At 39.4% G+C, this 18549-nt stretch overlaps 1 protein-coding gene across 6 annotated transcripts in view; it reads left to right on the top strand.

The window, feature by feature from the left end:
- The window catches only part of enah (ENAH actin regulator), a 427681-nt gene that overhangs the window by 339651 nt on the left and 69481 nt on the right, over window positions 1-18549 (top strand). For all 6 annotated transcript variants that reach the window (XM_072550524.1, XM_072550518.1, XM_072550527.1 and 3 more), the window contains one exon: window positions 14960-15234. In XM_072550524.1, the coding sequence (XP_072406625.1) occupies window positions 14960-15234 (275 nt within the window). The remainder of the gene's footprint in view (window positions 1-14959; window positions 15235-18549) is intronic.

Genomic DNA, 18549 nt, shown 5'->3' with positions numbered 1-18549 from the left:
GCCATTGCTGTGTAGTATCTCTCACTACCCATTCAATCACCGAGCCCTTGAGTCATGTTCAGCCGCTCCATCGGAAGTTCCTGGACATGGTTACTACTGACAAAGTAATATAGATTTCATTGAATAGTACAGCACAGGAACAGCTACCATGTGCCAACCATGATGCCATTCTAAGCTAATTCTATCTACCTGTATATTGTCCGTATCCTTCTCTTCTTTTCCTATTCATGCTTCTTAAATGTTGACAACTCATCTGCTTCTCTGGAAGTGCATTCCAGGCACCTTATCACCCTTTTTAAAGAACTTGCACTCATACGTCTCCCTTAAACATTTTCCCTTTCGTCTTAAACGTATGCCCCTAATATTTAGCATTTCCACCTTGGGGGAAAAAGACTCTGACTAACCATGCCTCTGATAATTTTATATATTTCTATCAGGTCGCCTTGCATCCTCTGATGCTCTAGTGAAAACAGTCGGGTTTGTCCATCCTCTCCTTATAGCTAATACACTCAAATCCAGATAATATTCTGGTAAACCTCTTTTGCACTCTCTCCAAAGCTTCAACATTGTTCCTATAGTGTGAAGACGAGAACTGCTCACAACACTCTGTATCTGGCATAACTGAAGTTTTTTACAGCTGTAGCTTGACTTAGCAACTTTTTATCTTCAGTACCCTTCCCAGTTAAGACAAGCACGCTGTATATCACCTTTACCACCTAATCCACTTAAGTTGCCTCTTTCAGGGTGCTATATGGACTTGAACCCCAAGATCCCTCTGTACATAAAGGCTCCTGAGGGTTCTGCTATTAAATGTATACTTTATTCTTGCATTTTATCTCCCAAAATGCATCACCTCACAAATTCCATCTGCCGTTCCTCCACCCAACCATCCTGCTGTATCTTTTAATAACCTTCTTCACTATCCGCAACTCCACCAATTTTTGCATCATCTGCAATTTAAACCACTTACATTTTCATCCAAGTCATTTATATTACCAACAACAAAGGTCCTAGCACAAATCCTTGCAGAACACCATTGAACACAGACCTTTAGGCAAAAAAACACCCCTCCATAATTTCTCTTGTATATGACTTAGCCAATTTGCTGTCTCACTGTGAATCCGATGTGACTTAATTTTCTGGGTCAGCCTACCATGAGGGACCTTGTCAAATGCCTTAATAAAATCCATATAAACAGCATCCACTGTCCTACTCATCAATCATCTTCATCACTTCTTCAAAAACTCAATCATGTTTGGGTGAGACACAAGACTTCCCTCTCATAAAGCCTTGCTGACTCCATGTTATGTTCATTCTTTTCCAAATTTGAGTAACTCCTGTCTTTAAGAATCTTCTCCAATGATTTCCTTACCACTCATGTAAGGTTCACTGGTCTATAGTTTATTGCATTATCTCTCTTGGCCTCCTTAAACAAAGGCAAAAGGGAGGACTGCAGATGCTGGAGATTAGAGTCAAGGTTAGAGTGGTGCTGGAAATGCACAGCAGGTCAGGCAGCATCCGAGGAGCAGGAAAATCGACGTTTCGGGCAGGAGCCCTTCCTGAGTCATTCCATTCACACAACACCAGGTGATAGTCCCAACAGGTTTATTTGGATGTACTCGTTTTCAGAGTGCTGCTTCTTCATCAGGTAGCTGTGGAGTAGGATTGTAAGACACAGAATTTATAGCAAAAGATCACAGTGTCATGCATACAACTGATATGATATCTTGAGCAAACCTAGATTGCTGTTAAGTCTTTCTTCTTTTAGAATGGGTTGCAGGTTTCGGTTCATTAGTATGTAAATCCCAGAACTACTTTTAAGTCACATTCTCAAGATCACTTAAGGTTTAATAAAACGGTGATAGCTCAGACAGTGTATTAAAGGTGTGAGGTTACAGTCTGTCTGTATCCAATCTTGAATCAGACTGGTTCTGTTTCCAAAGTAGGAATTTATAAAATGTTATATGGATTGGCTGTCTGCAGGTTGTGTGTTTTTTGAGCAAAAATAGAATGTATCTGCAAATACAATTCTGCAAATGCAAATTCACCCCATAGTTTTATGTGTTTGTGTGTGTTTGCACATGAGGGAAAGAAAGAGTGTGTGAGCATGTGCATGTGAGAATGTGTGTTTGCTTGTGTGCATGTTTGGTGGAGTATGTGCATGAGTATGATGATGTATGTGAGTGTGGGGGGTGTTTGTGTGAGAGAGGGTCTGTGTGAGTGTGTATGTAAGTGTGCTTGTGTGTGAGAGTTTATAGTGTAGTGGGGTCACCTGTAGTATGACATGAACCCAATGTCCCAGATGAGGCAATCCTCATGGGTACTGAACTTGGCTACCAGCCTCTGCTCGGCCACTCTGTGTTAATGCATATCTTGAAGTCTGTCTTGAAGGATGGTCACCCAAAGAGTTTTCAAAGGTTTCTGTCAGAGTCACTGCCACTAAGATGGCAGTAGTAGTTCTTTTTCAATCCACAGTCCCCTATCCTTCCTGTTTGCAACTCCCTGTTCTTTTCCAATTTTGTAACACAGAAACACTTGCTCTGTTCCTTTCTCTGAAACCTGCTTCAATACAAGAATCTGTTCAAAAACTGCCAAACAGAAAACTATTTCATTCAGAGACAATCTTGCTCCTGTCCTACCACACACACAGAAAGACAGACTGAAACCCTACACCATAATAATTAGCTTTCCACTTAAACATTACATCTTGGCTGTTCATCCCCATGGTAAACCCAGTTCATATGGTTCGTTCTTGGAACCGAATAATATCCTATCTGGAAACTGATTTAACCCCCTGTGCTGCAAGACCTGCTTAATTCATTGAGCATTTTATATTTTTATTTTCATCTTGAAAATATTTCACAAAATGAAAATTCAGCATTTTCCCACTCATCAACACAGCTCTTGTAATGACACTAAAGTTTAATTTAGCAATGTTTCAAATGACACTCAATTTTTATATATGATGTGATTCAGTTTAGTAATAAACTTGGCAGCTAGTTCAGTTAGCGATCTGTTGTGTTATTATGAGTAAGTGAGCTGTGAAATAGCTATTTGTTAGGAAGAAACTCCATTCAGGCATTTGCATCAGTGTATTCATGTTGAGCTATGAGCTATTAATTCTGCCCTTGTCATAAGCTAGCTATTCATGTTGAGAAAAATATAAAGGACTCTCAGTCGGTTTTAATTATTGGTGTGTAAGTTTTCAATCATGAAGGTGTTGAGCAAAAGTGTGCATCAGAGGAATACAGGACCAGACGTTAGACAGTTTTTACGGTGAGTACAATAAAACCAAATAATGCTAACTACAGTGAGATTGTGACAAGTATTTTCAGCAGCAGAGTTATAATGCGTTCAGTAATGAGGGATAGTCTTGCTGGACTACCTGAGTTATTCTCTGTTAAATGGAATTCTGAATTTGCAGTTGATCTATTAATAAGGTTTCCTTGCTGAACTAACTTCCCTGCTGATAAAAGCTGTACGAATATAGCAGCAAGATTTATACATAAATTTAAGAAAAATCAAACACAGTTACTACTCTTAATCACTAACTGCATCCTTGAAAGACACAGGGAAGTTTAATCAAGTGGATTTAGGCTTTGGAGACTGAGAGACCCAAAGGATTTTGTCGGAAAACAGAGTTAAAGTGGAAGATTAGCTGTGTACTTGGTGAATGAGAAACATGTTCAGGTGGCTTTTTGGTGTATTTTTGCTCCTCTGTTTCTTTTCATTAGAACCAAGCATGATGGCCTCCATTGTCCAAGGATTGCTACTCCAACATAATGTGATAAAAAGTGAATGATTTATATGAAAATATAATTTTCCTTTAGAGTTTAGATTTGAAGCTAGTGGCATATAGGTGTTAATCTATTTTTGTGAAGGGGATTAAAAATTAACTAGGTCCACTTAATGGAACCAAGATTTTAAATTGGTGTCACCAGAAGTGTCAATAGATATTTGTTTATATTGTGTGGTTTTATGGTGAGAGAGGGAAAAGGAAGACATCAGCTTGCTTTTGGGTTTAGAATATTCAAGAGTTGATTTTAGGAAAGCCCAGAGCTTGGAAAGATTTTAGCCAGTTTGAAGGACATCCAACTGAAGTTAGGTGCAACTGTTGTCTCTCCTAGGAAAAGGAGATTGTTTAAAGCAATTAAGCAAATAAGTTACCTCGGTAAAAGAGCACAGTTTGAAAATCTTTCTGACCAGGAATATTTGCTTGGAACTCTCCTGATTGTTAGAAGACTGAGAAAGCCTCAGCTGTGAGACTCAAGAAAAAAATGGCTTCACAGCTCACAGAATGGAACTGAATGTCAGCAGTTAAGTCAAACCTACAAATGATAGAGAAGGCAAATTTATCTAGCTTTTTGGTAACTTAAGTGATGGTATGGGAGTAGATGGGATTTGCCAACATGTCCTGAAATCTGATACTTAGATAGCTTAGTTTGGCTTCTTTTCACTTAATTTGTGTAATAAACTTCTGTTTATTATTAAAATTAAACCTGGAGCCTTGATTGCTATATCTCAGAAAGACTGCCACACAATAAATTTATAAAAAGACAAAATATGATCTGTTAATATCTGTGATCCACTGTAAGATCTAGTTTGTCAGTAGCAATATCAGTTGGAATCATAACATTGAACTTGTATTTAAGTATTTCAATAAGTTCTGGGGAGAAGATGAAAACAATTGAGAAGTAATATAAGAATTATTGCAATCTCTAATTTATCAGATTCCAGTCTTGCTAAATGTTTCAATCACAATGTTTAATTTTGCAGATGAATTTGAGCTGAATTTGCAAAAGGTTGTTTGCAAATTATTGTACCTGTGTGACTGTTTTATGTATTGAAGAAGTCGATCTGATTGTTTCAATGAAAACTGTTAGGACAACAGCACTCAGAAATTGGACATTCAAACAATTGCAACGTGCTTTCATGATCTGCCAGTTAATTGAGATGTGGCTATCACGCACACAGCAATTCTTGTTTGGATTGAGGTTCAGGGGCAGGCGTGCATTCATATGATCATGACTTGTTTATGTTGTTGGGAAGGCAGAGGGAATTCTCTCGGAGGACATTGTTATTCCCATCTGTTTACTAGCTCAGGAATAAAGAAATCAATTTTATTAATGTTTGAAAGAGCAGATGAGGTAACTTATGGATGCTATTTATCCTGCATTACAGAAAGCATTCCATAATTCCTCATAAGAGACTGTTCATCAAAGTTGAATTTCATGGAATTAGAGAAGAATTATTAACATGAATAGAAAATTGGCTCGGTGAGAGATGCTGAATTAAGATAATGGATAAGCACTGAAATTGACAGGATGCATTGTATATCACAAGGATTTTGTACCTCAGTAATTCATCATATCTGAGAAAAGATAAGTATAGAGATCCAAGAACAGTGCAGCACAGGAACAGGCCCTCTGGTTCACCAGGACAGTGCTGACACATGATGCCTTCCTAAACTAAAAACTTATTGTATCTACGCAGTTTGTATCCTTCTATTCCCCGCCTACTCACATATCTGTCAAGATGCTTCTTAAACATTTGTTTTTGAATCCACTTCCTCTTGCGGCACATTCTAGGCAATTAGTACCTCTGGCATTATGGGTCTACCTACAACACGTGGACTACAATGGCTCAAGAAGGCAGTTTATCACCACCTTCTCAAGGGCAACTAGGAATGGGCAAAAGATGCTGGCGCAGCCAGTAATACTCGCATCTCACAAGGGAATTTTTAAAAATGATTATTCAAAACAAAGGAACAAACATGGCTCTGTTTTGTGATTTGGCATTTTAGTGATTAGAACATGAGTATTGAAAGGCAGATACATGGTGGTTAGATTGTGTTCAGGCTTGGACCATGAGACTCTAGGCTTGTCAACAATCTGTGGTTCAATTATCCCTTCTCACTTTTGAATTGAACGACTATCATTGATTTGTATGGAAAATGACTGTTGGATTTCATTTCATAGATAATATTTGCGCATTAACTACAACTCAGCCCAAATTCTCGATGCAGAACGTTTAGCCAAAATCTCACTCTATCACAAGTCTCTCTATTGTTCTTTGTTTTAGATTGCCTAATAACGTAGAATTTTGCAGCAATGCATTAAGCTCTTTCAGAACCATATTGACAAAAAAGTACAGATCAGGTTTCTGTACTTAACAAGAATTACTATTTATGACAAATAATTGGATTCTAACTACAGGTAAATAATTCTGAACCATCAACATATAACTCAACTAATCAAAACGCTAAACCTCTTACAAACATCCCCTTATGCACATGCTGGAAGACACAAGCAGGGAGAAAAGGTGACTTATGAAGGGAAAAACTGAGTAAGTAGTTCAGCTTGTTTCTATTCCTACAATCAGCCAGAAAAAGTTTTGAGTTAATCAGAATGCTGCTTCTCTGATTTGCTTTTCCGGGTGCTTTCATTAGTTTACAGGAGGCACAGGGTGGCTGGTTCACCTTAGAAAATGTCTGGCTTATTAATTTAGTGTCACTGCTATACCAACTTCTAAAAGATAAACTGTTTTCATTCAATTTTTTTTACTGCAGTCAACAACACGGCTTCTGAGCATCTGGAGATTGGCTTCTTTCTATCTTGTTCACAGCCTCAAGCTGTTCAGCTAACTGAGAGCCAATCACATAGTTTTTGGCAGGCAGAAGGCCTCTGAAATCGATAATAGATTACTAGCCCATAGACCAAATGGCTACCTGTTGCCAAATGGATTTCCTTTTGTATACACCCTCAGTTCCAGCTCCTCTGCAAATTATCTGCTACTACCTAAACTAGCAGCTGTAAACAGTATTTAACAATGAATATCAAGTTACTTGCTTTCAAAAACTATAACCTCAATAGTTCTTGGTATTAAAACCATTCTTTTCCTATTTCAGTCAGGATGGTAGAGAAGGTATACGGTATGCTTGCCTTTATTGATTGGGGAATTGAGTACAAGAGTCAGGATGTCATGTTGCAGCTTTATAAGACATTGGTTAGGCCACACTTAGAGTAGTGTATTCAATTCTGGTCGCCACATTACAGGAAGGATGTGGAGGCTTTGGAAAGGGTGCAGAAGAGCTTTACCAGGATGCTGCCTCGATTAGAGAGTATGAGCCATAAGGAGAGGCGACAAAAGCCTGGAGTGGCAGAAGCTGAGAGGAGACTAGATAGAAGTCTTTAAATTTTGAGATGCATAGATAGGGTTGACAGTCAGAATCTTTTTCCCAGAGTTTAAATGTCCAACCCTGGCAACATCCTTGTAAATCCTTTCTGAACCCTTTCAAGTTTCACAACATCCTTCCTATTAGGAAGGAGACCAGATTTGCATGCAATACTCCAGCAGTGGTCTAACTGCCGCAACATGTCTTTCCAACTCCTGTTTTCAATACTCTGACCAATAAAGGAAAGCATACCAAACACCTTCTTCACTATCCTATCTATCTGTGACTCTACTTTCAAGGAGCTATGAACCTGCACTCCAAGGTCTCTTTGTTCGGCAGCACTCCCTAGGATCTTACCATTAAGTGTATAAGTTCTACTAAGAATTGCTTTTCCAAAATGCAGCACCTCACATTTATCTAAATTAAACTCCATTTGCCACTCTTCAGCCTATTGACCCATCTGATCATGATCCCATTGTAATCTGAGGTAACCTTCTTCACAGTCCACTGTACCTACAATTTTGGTGTCATCTGCAAACTTACTAACTGTACCTCTTATGCTCACATCCAAACATTTTATATAAATGACGAAAAGCAATGGACCCAGCACCAATCCTTGTGGCATTCCACTGGTCACAGGCCTCCAGTCTGAAAAACAACCCTCCACCACCACCCTCTGTCTTCTACCTTCGAGCCAGTTCTGTATCCAAATGGCTAGTTCTCCCTGTATTCTGTGAGATCTAATCTTGCTAACCAGTCTCCCACGGGGAACCTTGTCAAATGCCTTCTTGAAGTAGATATAGATCACATTCACTGCTCTGCCCTCATCAATCCTCTTTGTTACTTCTTCAAAAAACTCAATCAAGTTTGTGAGACATGATTTCCCACACACAGAGCCATGTTGACTATCCCTAATCAGTCCTTGTCTTTCCAAATACATGTACATCCTGTCCCTCAGGAGTCCCTCCAACAACTTGCCCACCACCAACGTCAGGCTCACTGGTCTGTAGTTTCCTGGCTTGTCCTTACCACCATTCTCAAATAGTGGCACCATATTAACCAACCTTCAGTCTTCCAGCACCTCACCTGTGACTATCGATGATACAAGTATCTCAGCAAGGGGCCCAGCAATCACGTCCCTAGCTTCCCACAGAGTTCTAGGGTACACCTGATCAGGTCCTGGGGATTTATCCACTTTTATGTGTTTCAAGACATCCAGCACTTCCTCCTCTGTAATATGAACATTTTTCAAGATATCACTATCTATTTCCCTACATTCTATATCTTCCATATCCTTTTCCACAGTAAATATTGATGCAAGCTACTCATAGAGTCATAGAGATGTACAGCATGGAAACAGACCCTTCGGTCCAACCCATCCATGTCGACCAGATATCCCAACCCAATCTAGTCCCACCTGCCAGCATCCGGCCCATATCCCTCCAAACCCTTCCTATTCATTTACCCATCCAAATGCCTCTTAAATGTTGCAATTGTACCAGCCTCCACCACTTCCTGTGGCAGCTCATTCCGTATCCGTACCACCCTCTGTGTGAAAAGGTTGCCCCTTAGGTCTCTTTTATATCTTTCCCCTCTCACCCTAAACCTATGTTCTCTAGTTCTGGACTCCCCGACTCCAGGGAAAATCTTTGCCTTTTTACCCTATCCATGTCCCTCATAATTTTGTAAATCTCTATAAGGTCACCCCTCAGCCTCCGACACTGCAGGGAAAACAGTCCCAGCCAGTTCAGCCTCTCCCTATAGCTCCTGGGGCAATTCAACAGAGACAAGGCAATATTGGCCAAACCTCTTCTTTTACATCTTTAATGGGTATGCCGGGTTTTCAACCAGGGATGATATATTCAGGATTTAAAAATTGGGCAGATAGGGGTGTGTCTTGACTGGGTGATTTATTTGAGGGAGATGTAATGATGTCCTTCGATCAGTTAGTACGGAAATACGAACTATCTAATAGGGACCTCTGTCGCTTTTTTCAAGTTAGGAATTTTATTCAAAAAAAGACTACACTTTTGACTGATCCCTACAAATCTGACATTGAAAGGGGGAGGTGCTCAGTGCTAAGACTACACTTTCTGTCACTTCTTTATATCATCAATTGGGGGGTGCTCCCTCCGATGAGTTCTTTGAACTGCAGGGTGTGAGAGAGAGAGCTAGGTGTTGGAGTCTCCTCAGAGGTTTGGGAAGATATTTGTGAAAATGCAAAAAAGATATCAATTTGCAATAGGACCAATGCTTTTCAGTTGAAGATCCTTCACAGGGTCCACTTGGCTCCGAATGGTTTGTCAAAATTTAAACCAGGGATATCTTCAGCAGGTCGTGAGTGCAAGGTCTGTACGGGGCACTCTTACCCATTGTCTCTGGTCTTGTGGTAGGCTTCAAGCATATTGTAATGCTATGGTGGGGTGTAAGGGTGGAGAAGGACCCTATCTCTCTTCTTCTGGGCCTGCCCAGTGTGTTCCCTGCAAACGTGCGTAAGAAAAAACGTTTCAATATCCTCACTAGCAAGAAAGAATATTTTGCTAGGTTGGGTATCTAAAACCACTCCCACCCCAAGGCCGGTGGGGCACCTGTCGGTTTGGCAGAAGGTTGTTATGGAGCATATTCCTTTGGATTTTCTCACAAGTACAGTACACCACAAAACTGAGAATTTTTATAAGACATGGCAGCCCTTTTTGGAATACCTAGACATAAATTTATCTGCCACATTAATAAGGGCTTTTATATAGCTGTAACAATTGTGTTTTACCAGTCCAATATCCGGGGAGGCGGAACTGTGAATATATGAGTGTCTTGTTTGGCTGAGTTGAGTTATCACTACTTATTAGTTTGTTAACAAGTTTTAAGAAGATTTGTAGCTCAGGTTGAGGTTCTGTTAGTTTGTTGTTGCTTATTATTTATTTAGTTAAATAGCTAGTTTGTTTTTTTTAATTCTGTTTTTTTCTATATACATTTGTACATGAGGTTGGGTTGGGTTTTTTTACTTGTTTTTTTTGTACTGTTTTGAATTGTATTGTTTTGTATTTGTTGTAATATTAAAAAATCTGTTTTTTTCAATAAAAATATATAAAGAAATGTGGAGTAGGCTCAAAGGGCTGAACTGTCTACTTCTGCTAATGTCCTGATATTCTTAACAGAGATACACAATATTTTTAAAAGCTTTTGGGTGAAAATATTGTAAATTATTGTCTCTTTTTGTAGATGCAACTTTCTGTGGTAGTATCTAGTTGAAGTAGCTGGCGCATAGTCTTTGCTAAAGCAAAGTTCCATCTTCGTGTTGAATACACTCTTTCATGTGGGGGTGGTCAGTTAGCAAAATTGGCTGGATAGCTAGTTTGTGATGCATAGTGATCCGCCAGTGTGGTTTCAATTCCTATACTGGCTGAGATAGCATGAAGGACTCTCCTTCTCAAAGTCACCCCTTGACCTCGTAGCCTAGCATATTGCATACTCTACCATCACCATCAAGCCAGTGGATAAGCTTTGAATCACAGAATCATACAACAGAGTTGTGAGAAGAGTTAGACCTGATACAATAAAAGGGGCAGTAGCAAGTTGGAAACAAAATTAGCTAAGTAATAGTAAACAAAGAAAAATAGTCACAACTTGTCCATTCTTTCCCTCATAACTGACTTATCCCTTGAACCAGTTTTAGTAAACCTCTTCTGCACTCTCTTCAATGCTTTCTATAACATGGCATCCAGAACTGAACACAATACTCCAGCTGAGATCTAACTAGTGGATCATGAGTTTAGTGTAAACTTTTTTTTTTCTTAAAATCTGTGCTTCTATTCATAAAATCTAGGATGCCTTAAGATTTTTTTTTAACTGTTTGCTCTGCCTATCTTGCCATCTTTGATGACTTAGGCGCACACATATATACCAAGTCTCTCTGCTCCGTTGTCCTTTAAATAATGCACTTTAGTTTATTCTGTCTCCATGTTCTTTCTGCCAAAAGGTATCACTTCACACTTTGCTGCATTCAACTTCATCTGCTAACTATCTGCCCACTCTACCATCTTGTTAATGGTTTTTTGATATCCTACAGACCATCTCACATTATACACTGCTTCCAAGTTTTGTATCATCTGCATATTTTGCAACTGTACCCACAGCAAGGGGTAGATCATGATTATATAGACGTGTAAGAAAGAGTCCTAGAAACAGTGAAGAACAAGCAAACCTGTATAGATTGATTTCAAAAATCTCTCCCTCTTTTTCCGTAAAGTTGCTCTCTCCAATTTTCTGTCAAAAGAGCAGAAAACAACTATATTGAGAGAGCTGAAAGAGAAAGTTCTAAAACTGAAAGGGTAAAGAAAGACCAAGGTTTAATCAACCAACCAGTTAACTGTATTCTTTATCACTGTGCAGATAACATTGAGGCATCATCAAAGAATTGAGGATTATAAAATTAAAACTATAAAACTAAATTTTGTAATTTTAGGTGGATGATATGGAACTGTGTTTCCCCGACCTTTTTTTCTATCCAATCACTTTGTATTTTGACTGTCTTTTAGTCTTTGTGTGGAAATTATGAAGAGGGGTAAAGTTTAAGATACTTGTGTTAGAAATCTGTCCTTTTACTATTGTTAAAGTCATGAGTGTTAGAATTGTAATGCAGGCCAGTTTTGTTATTACCAAAATAACCTATTGAGGTTTGCTTGTATTCAACGTGCCTTTCAGTCAGAGGCAAATTGAAATTTTTGGTAATTTCATTGAATCTTTACATTTCGAGTCAGAAGTGCAAAGTTGCCATAATCTTACCAAATTTCTAGGGGTGCTGTCTCACTTGAGAGAGAGAGAGGACTGGTGGTACTTTTACTTGAGGCCAACCAAGCCTCAAGCAAGGGAAGAGATTGAGAAAGAGTGTTCTCTATGATAATCTCAGCCATTGTGGAAATTGAACCCATGTTGTTGGCATGACTCTGCATCTCAAGTGAGCTATCCAGCTAACTGACTTGTACAGTATAGAAGAGACCCTTCAGCTTGAATCTATGCTTGTTGCATTTTCCAGCACTTGGCCTTGAATGTTCGTTGAACATTCCTCGAATGTCATGACATTTCAAGTGCTCATCCACTTTCATTTTAAAGGTTGTGAGGTTTCCCACTTCTACCCTCCTAGACAGTGCTTCATATTCACCTTGTCCATGCCCCTTAAAATCGTGCACATGTCAATCAGGTCCCTCTTCAGCCTTCTCTGCACTAAAGAACACAAACCAAGCCTATCCAGTCTGTCTTCACAGCTAAAATACTCCACCTAGGCAACATCCTGGTGAGTCCCCTCTGCACCCCCTCTAGTACAATCATATCCTTCCTGTAGCATGGTGACTAGAACTCTACAATGTACTCATCTGTGCCCTAACCAAAGTTCTGTACAGCTCCAAACCAAAGTTCTGTACAGTTCTGCCCAAACCTAAGTTCTGTACAGTTCTTATAATCTGTGCCACAACTCATAAAGGCACATGTTCCATATGTGTTCTTAACTATCCTGTTAACCTTTGCTGCTGCCTTCAGGGATCTATGAACAAACCTTCCAAACCCACAACAACTTCCATCTAGAAGGACAGGGGAAGCAGATACATGGGAATATCACCAGCTGCAATTTTCCCTCCAAACCACTCACCATCCTGACTTGAAAATATACTGCCTTTCCTGCACTTTCATTGGGCCAAAATACTGGAATTCCTTCCCTAAGGCAATTGTGAGTCAACCCACAGCACATGGAACGCAGTGGTTGAAGAAGGCAGCTCACCACCACCTTCTTGAGGGAACTAAGGATGGGCAATAAATACTGGTTAGCCAGTGACGCTCAGATCCCAAGAATGAATTAAATAAAATCCTAAGGTCCCTATGTTCATCTAAGCTTCCTCGAGTTCTGCCTTTCATTGAGTAATTTGTTGTGACTCCGTGATGAGTGGGTCTTGATTTCTAGTGCAGTAACCCAGTGAGTTGGGACAATTCCAGTAGTCTAATCTAAAAAGTATATTTAGCAGTGATATCAATAACACTTAGGATCACTGGGATCCAGACTTCATTGTAGCCTTCATCCATACATAGTCAAAAGAGATATATTTAACTGGCTGCCTCCACTCTGGCTCCTTGCTGGCTCCCTCAACTCTGTGTCCTCACTGGCTCCCTCCACTCTGGCTCCTTTCACTTTAGCTGCCTCCATGCTGGCCTCCTCTACATTAATGGATTCCTGCACCATGTTCCCTTGCCAGCTCCCTCATCCTCACCGCCTCATTGATAGTTTAATAATTACTATGGAGTAAACCATACAATGTTTGGAGGTTTTTATTTAAATGGAATACCAATGTTGAAATATCTTGATTATTGATGTGGAGAAGAGTTAGAAGTTGAAATTAAATGATAGATTATTACAGTGAACTATTTCATATATCTAAATTTTAGAACTAGAATATAGAAAACATCTTACTGTGGAAGACCAGTCCCACTACCTTAATGAATAAAATAGCTGTATTTACTTATGGTTTTTCTAGGTCAATTTGATGTATTTTTCACATGAGAGAGAGAGAAGGACAGACATCTGATGCCTTCTGGCTCATTCACACCCACTAGCTGTTAAGCTACCTGGAAGCCAATCACATAGATATTGGCAGACTGTAGGCCTCTGTCATTGGCAATAAATCACCAATTCCAAACCAATCAGCTGCTTGTTACTGGCCGAATCTCCATTTTTTACTCCTTTTTTTCCCATCTCTAGTGACACTTCGACTGTGCTCACAGTAATGTAAATAGCACTTATAGTGAGTGTCAGGTTCCTTGGTTTTTAAAACAGCAATTTTCTCATTTCAAAATTACAGAAAAATAAAAAAGATATCTTAACAAATGCACCTGTTGATGAAGATTGACATTTAAGTGCCAGGCTTCGATTAAGTTTTAAACCACCCAGGCATGCCAACTCTAATTGATCAAGGCATTGCCCTGAGTAATAAACCAAAGGTAGTCAACTATTTTGTTGAGTTTAATCAAGGACATATACAGTTTCTTTCTGTCTGCAGAGAGCAGGGTGCTGTGTATTAGTATCTGTCGCTCCCTCTCCCTGGTATATGCAAGTAAAGTGCAAGCCCGACTGACAATCCTCTACATAAATCTTTGTACACTTAGGATTATGCAATTGTAGAATCACCACTGATGTTTGACACTGTGATGCGAGATTTACAAGCGTGAGCTGGTTCAGTATGGTCAGTACCACATTTCTGTGAATAATAATCATCAAATTCCCTCTTGAATGTGTTAGTTTAACTACGTTACCATTAAGGACATTGCAGTGGCTCGGTAGTTAGCACTGCTGCCTCACAGCACTTGAGAGTTAGGTTCAGTTTCAGCCTTGGGTGGCGGTCTGTCTGTGTGGAGTTTGCTTACACTGGGGAAGCCTTACCATTGCTGAATGCTATTCTTTAGGATCAGTAGTATTTATGACATTCTGAGAATTAAACTACTGCCTATGTAACATTTCTGCCAATTTTGGTACCAGTCCCCGATGTTGGTGTGAAGGACTTTATAAGATTGGCTGTTCCAGAAGTCATTGGTGCATGTGTAAGGTACAGAATTCAAAGAGAAGGAAATCTTTGGAGTCAACCAAGAGACTTGAGAAAAATTTGTGTAAAGACAAAATAATGTCTTGTTTTTTTTTAAAAAGAGAACAAAGTGGTCAGTGGAATTCAAACACTTAGTACTGAAAGTTATGTTACAGTTTTGCGGCTTATAACTCTCTCTTGACATAACATCCAATGTGTGTTCCAGACAATTGCAAGAGCAGCAACGACAGAAGGAACTAGAAAGAGAACGCTTGGAGCGTGAGCGAGTGGAACGTGAAAGATTGGAAAGGGAAAGGCTTGAACAGGAACAGGTAGAACGTGAAAAACAAGAGAGAGAAAAACATGAGCGTATGGAACAAGAAAGACAGGAACGGGAAAGACAAGAAAGAGAGGAAATGGAATGGCAAGAAAGAGAACAACAAGAACAGCTTGAGAGAGAACAGCTGGAGTGGGAGTTGGAACGAAGGATGTCGTCTGCTGGTAAGTGACATGTAAAGGTAAATATACGTTATGCACTGGTCACAGTAAACTGATCAGATTTGAAGCTACAGTATCCCTTTTTATTGACCTGTTGTCCAACCTATTTCACTAGGATGTTTGCTTGATTCATTTTATGATATGAACACTTCAATTTTTGATTTGGGACAGTATTACAAAGCTTAATATTTTATGTGTAACTGAATAGGTTAAGGGATTGGCAAGTGCGACTGTTTCAGAGTAGGCCTTTATTAAGTGAATGGTTGGGATTTTGCAGTTGGTACAAGGTGCAACACTTGTGATTCATCATGCTGACAGTTGTCCATAGACTGTTTCTTGTGCTTTTGAATGGCAGTATGTATTATTAAGGCTGAAAATGTGTTGCTGGAAAAGCGCAGCAGGTCAGGCAGCATCCAAGGAGCAGGAGGATCGACGTTTCGGGCATGAGCCCTTCTTCATGATTCCTGAAGAAGGGCTCATGCCCGAAACGTCGATCCTCCTGCTCCTTGGATGCTGCCTGACCTGCTGCGCTTTTCCAGCAACACATTTTCAGCTCTGATCTCCAGCATCTGCAGTCCTCACTTTCTCCTAGTATGTATTATTAAATCATTTCATGTGGTGCCCTCTACAGTGGTGTTATCAGAAAAGGCAAGGAATAATGAGGGTCTTCAACAGATCAGATTAAAGAATCATTGCTGAGAAAAGGAAGTATTACAGTATTTATTTTGTGATAAATTAAGAAAAGTAGTGAAGGAAACTAAAATGGGATGAATAAAATAATTGGTGCATTAGGGAATGGAATATAAGAGCTTGGGAAGAAAATGGCTAAGATAAATAAGAGAAAAAATGTAAAATAAAAGTTTTTTTTTCAGTTTTAGAAAGTTTGATAATACTAAATTCATGAATGAATGAGACTCCATAGTTGCCAAATTAAATTTTCAGAGTCTGAGAGAATGTTTAATCATAATTTTAACTTCTTGTGCCTTAAAATAATTTACATCTGAATACATGAGCTCTCAGTGTGTTTGGTTGATAACTACTACAACTTGATGCATTCATTTCAATGACAGATCTTATCGTGGGGTAATTACAGAATTGTTTTGGCGCAAAAAGAGGCCTTTCAGCTCATCATGCCTGCATTGGTTCTGTTCCCTAGTGCCAATCATCTACTTTTTCCTCATATCCCTGCACACCATTTCTGTCCAAATAACCATCCATTCAGTTGAACCTGCCTCCACCATATTTCCGGGCAGTGGAATTTTCTTTTACGAGCAGGACCATCTCCCTATCTACTCTGTCCAACCCGTTCATGGTTTTGAAAACCTCTATCACATCTCCTCTGAGCCTTCTTTTCTCCAAGGCAAATAGTCCTAACTTGTTCAATCTGTCCTCACAATTGAAGTTTCTTATTACTGCAACCATTCTTGTAAACTGCTTCGACATTCTCTCCAGTGCATTCACATCTTTCCATAATGTGGTACCACAATTGTACACGATACTGTAGCTGAGATTTAACAAATGTCTTATACAAATTCAATTTCACTCCCTTGCTCTTGTACTCTGTGCCCCCAATTAGTAAAGCCAAGAAACACTGAAAGCTTTATTAACTGCTCTCTCCAACTGTCCTGCCCCTTCAAAGAACCAGGTCCCTCTGTTTCTGCAACTCCTTTAAAATTACCCCCTATTTAGTATTGGCTTTCAATGTTCTTCTGACCAAAGTACATCACCTTACACAAGTCTGCATTGAACCTCACCTGCCACTTATCTGCCCACTCTATCAATTTGGCAATGTCATTTTAGAGATCCACACTGTCTTCTTCACAGTTTACAATTCTTCCAAGTTTAATGTCATCTGGAAACTTGAAAATTGTCTCTTGCGCACTAAGCTCCAGGTTATTAGTTTATAGCAAGAAATGCAAGGGTGCCGATACTGACCCCTGGAAAACTCCTCTACAAACCTTCCTCCAGCCCAAAAAAGTATCTATTGAGCATTACTGTCTGTTTCCTATCAGTCAACCAATTTTGTATCCATGTTGCTGCTATCCCTTTAATACCATGACCTATAACTTCTGTCACAAGTCTGTTGCTTGGCACTGTATCAAGCGCCTTCTGAAAATCCATGTATACCACATCAACAGCATTATCATCACTGATCCTTTCTGTTACTTGTTCAAAAAAAAACCTCCATTGGGTTCATGCAAAAAATGTTTTTCTTAGAAATCCATGTTGACTCTTTCTAATCAATCCACCTTTTCTCATGTGACTATTAACTCTATCACAAATCATTGTTTCTAGAAGTTTTCCCAAGTCTTCTAGCACCTCCCCAAGAGTAGGGTTGAAAGTTTATGGCCTGTTTCCCTGCAATTTCTATCCTCACTTGTTTAAAAATCCATGGATGCTTCCCATCTGGTCCCAATACCTTGACTAGCTGAAGTGCCAATAAACTAACCAAGACTTCTTCCTAAGTAATTTTGGATCCTTCTAAAGCGACAGAGTTTCCTCTCCTGTCGCCATTACTTGGGCAGCAGCGTCTTGTATTGTAAAGTTAGATGCAAGGTATTAATTTAACACCTCAGCCATGCTCCCTGCTTTCACATGTAAACCTGAAACAAAAACAAAAATTATGGACGAAATTCAGCCTGTCTGGCAGCATCTGTGGAGAGAAAGCAGAATTAATATTTTTGAGTCCAGTGCCCTGAAATCAGGAACATTAATTCTGCTTTCTTTCCATAGATGCTGCCAGACAGACTAAGTTTCTCTAGCTATTTCTGTTTTTGTTTTAGGTCTCCATCATCTGCAGTTTTTTTAGTGCTTCTCTCATGAGTAAATACCTTGTTTGATCTCTGATCAGCCCTACTTAAACCACTGTTACTGTTAATATGCCACTTGAGGATTTTGGGATTTCCCTTTGTTATCTGCTAGTCTTTATTCATATTCCTCTTTGCTTCTGTTATTTGCTTTTTCGTCACCCCTTAACCCTTTAGTATTCCTGTTGGATCTTTATTTTCTGCTTTACCCTTGTCATAAGCACATTTTTTTCTCTTTCTAATGTTAACTTCTACCTCCTTTGCCATCCAGGGAACTCTGGTTTTGTTTGTCCCATCTTTCTCATTAGAGGGAATATACTTCGACAATACTCATGGTGTCCTGTTGTTCAGTTACTTTTTTCTCCTTAACCCTCGTTCCAGTCAGTCCTGGTCAGATGTATTATTGCCCCATTGAAGTGAGCTGTCTAACAAATGATTTTATTTACTCTGGTTGCATGTCATTCTCCAACACCAACCTGAACCTGATGATACAATGATCAGAGTGTCCTAA

The sequence above is a fragment of the Chiloscyllium punctatum genome, chromosome 3, assembly GCF_047496795.1.
Source record: "Chiloscyllium punctatum isolate Juve2018m chromosome 3, sChiPun1.3, whole genome shotgun sequence".
Classification (NCBI taxonomy): domain Eukaryota; kingdom Metazoa; phylum Chordata; class Chondrichthyes; order Orectolobiformes; family Hemiscylliidae; genus Chiloscyllium; species Chiloscyllium punctatum.
This window is presented reverse-complemented; position numbering and strand designations above follow the sequence as displayed.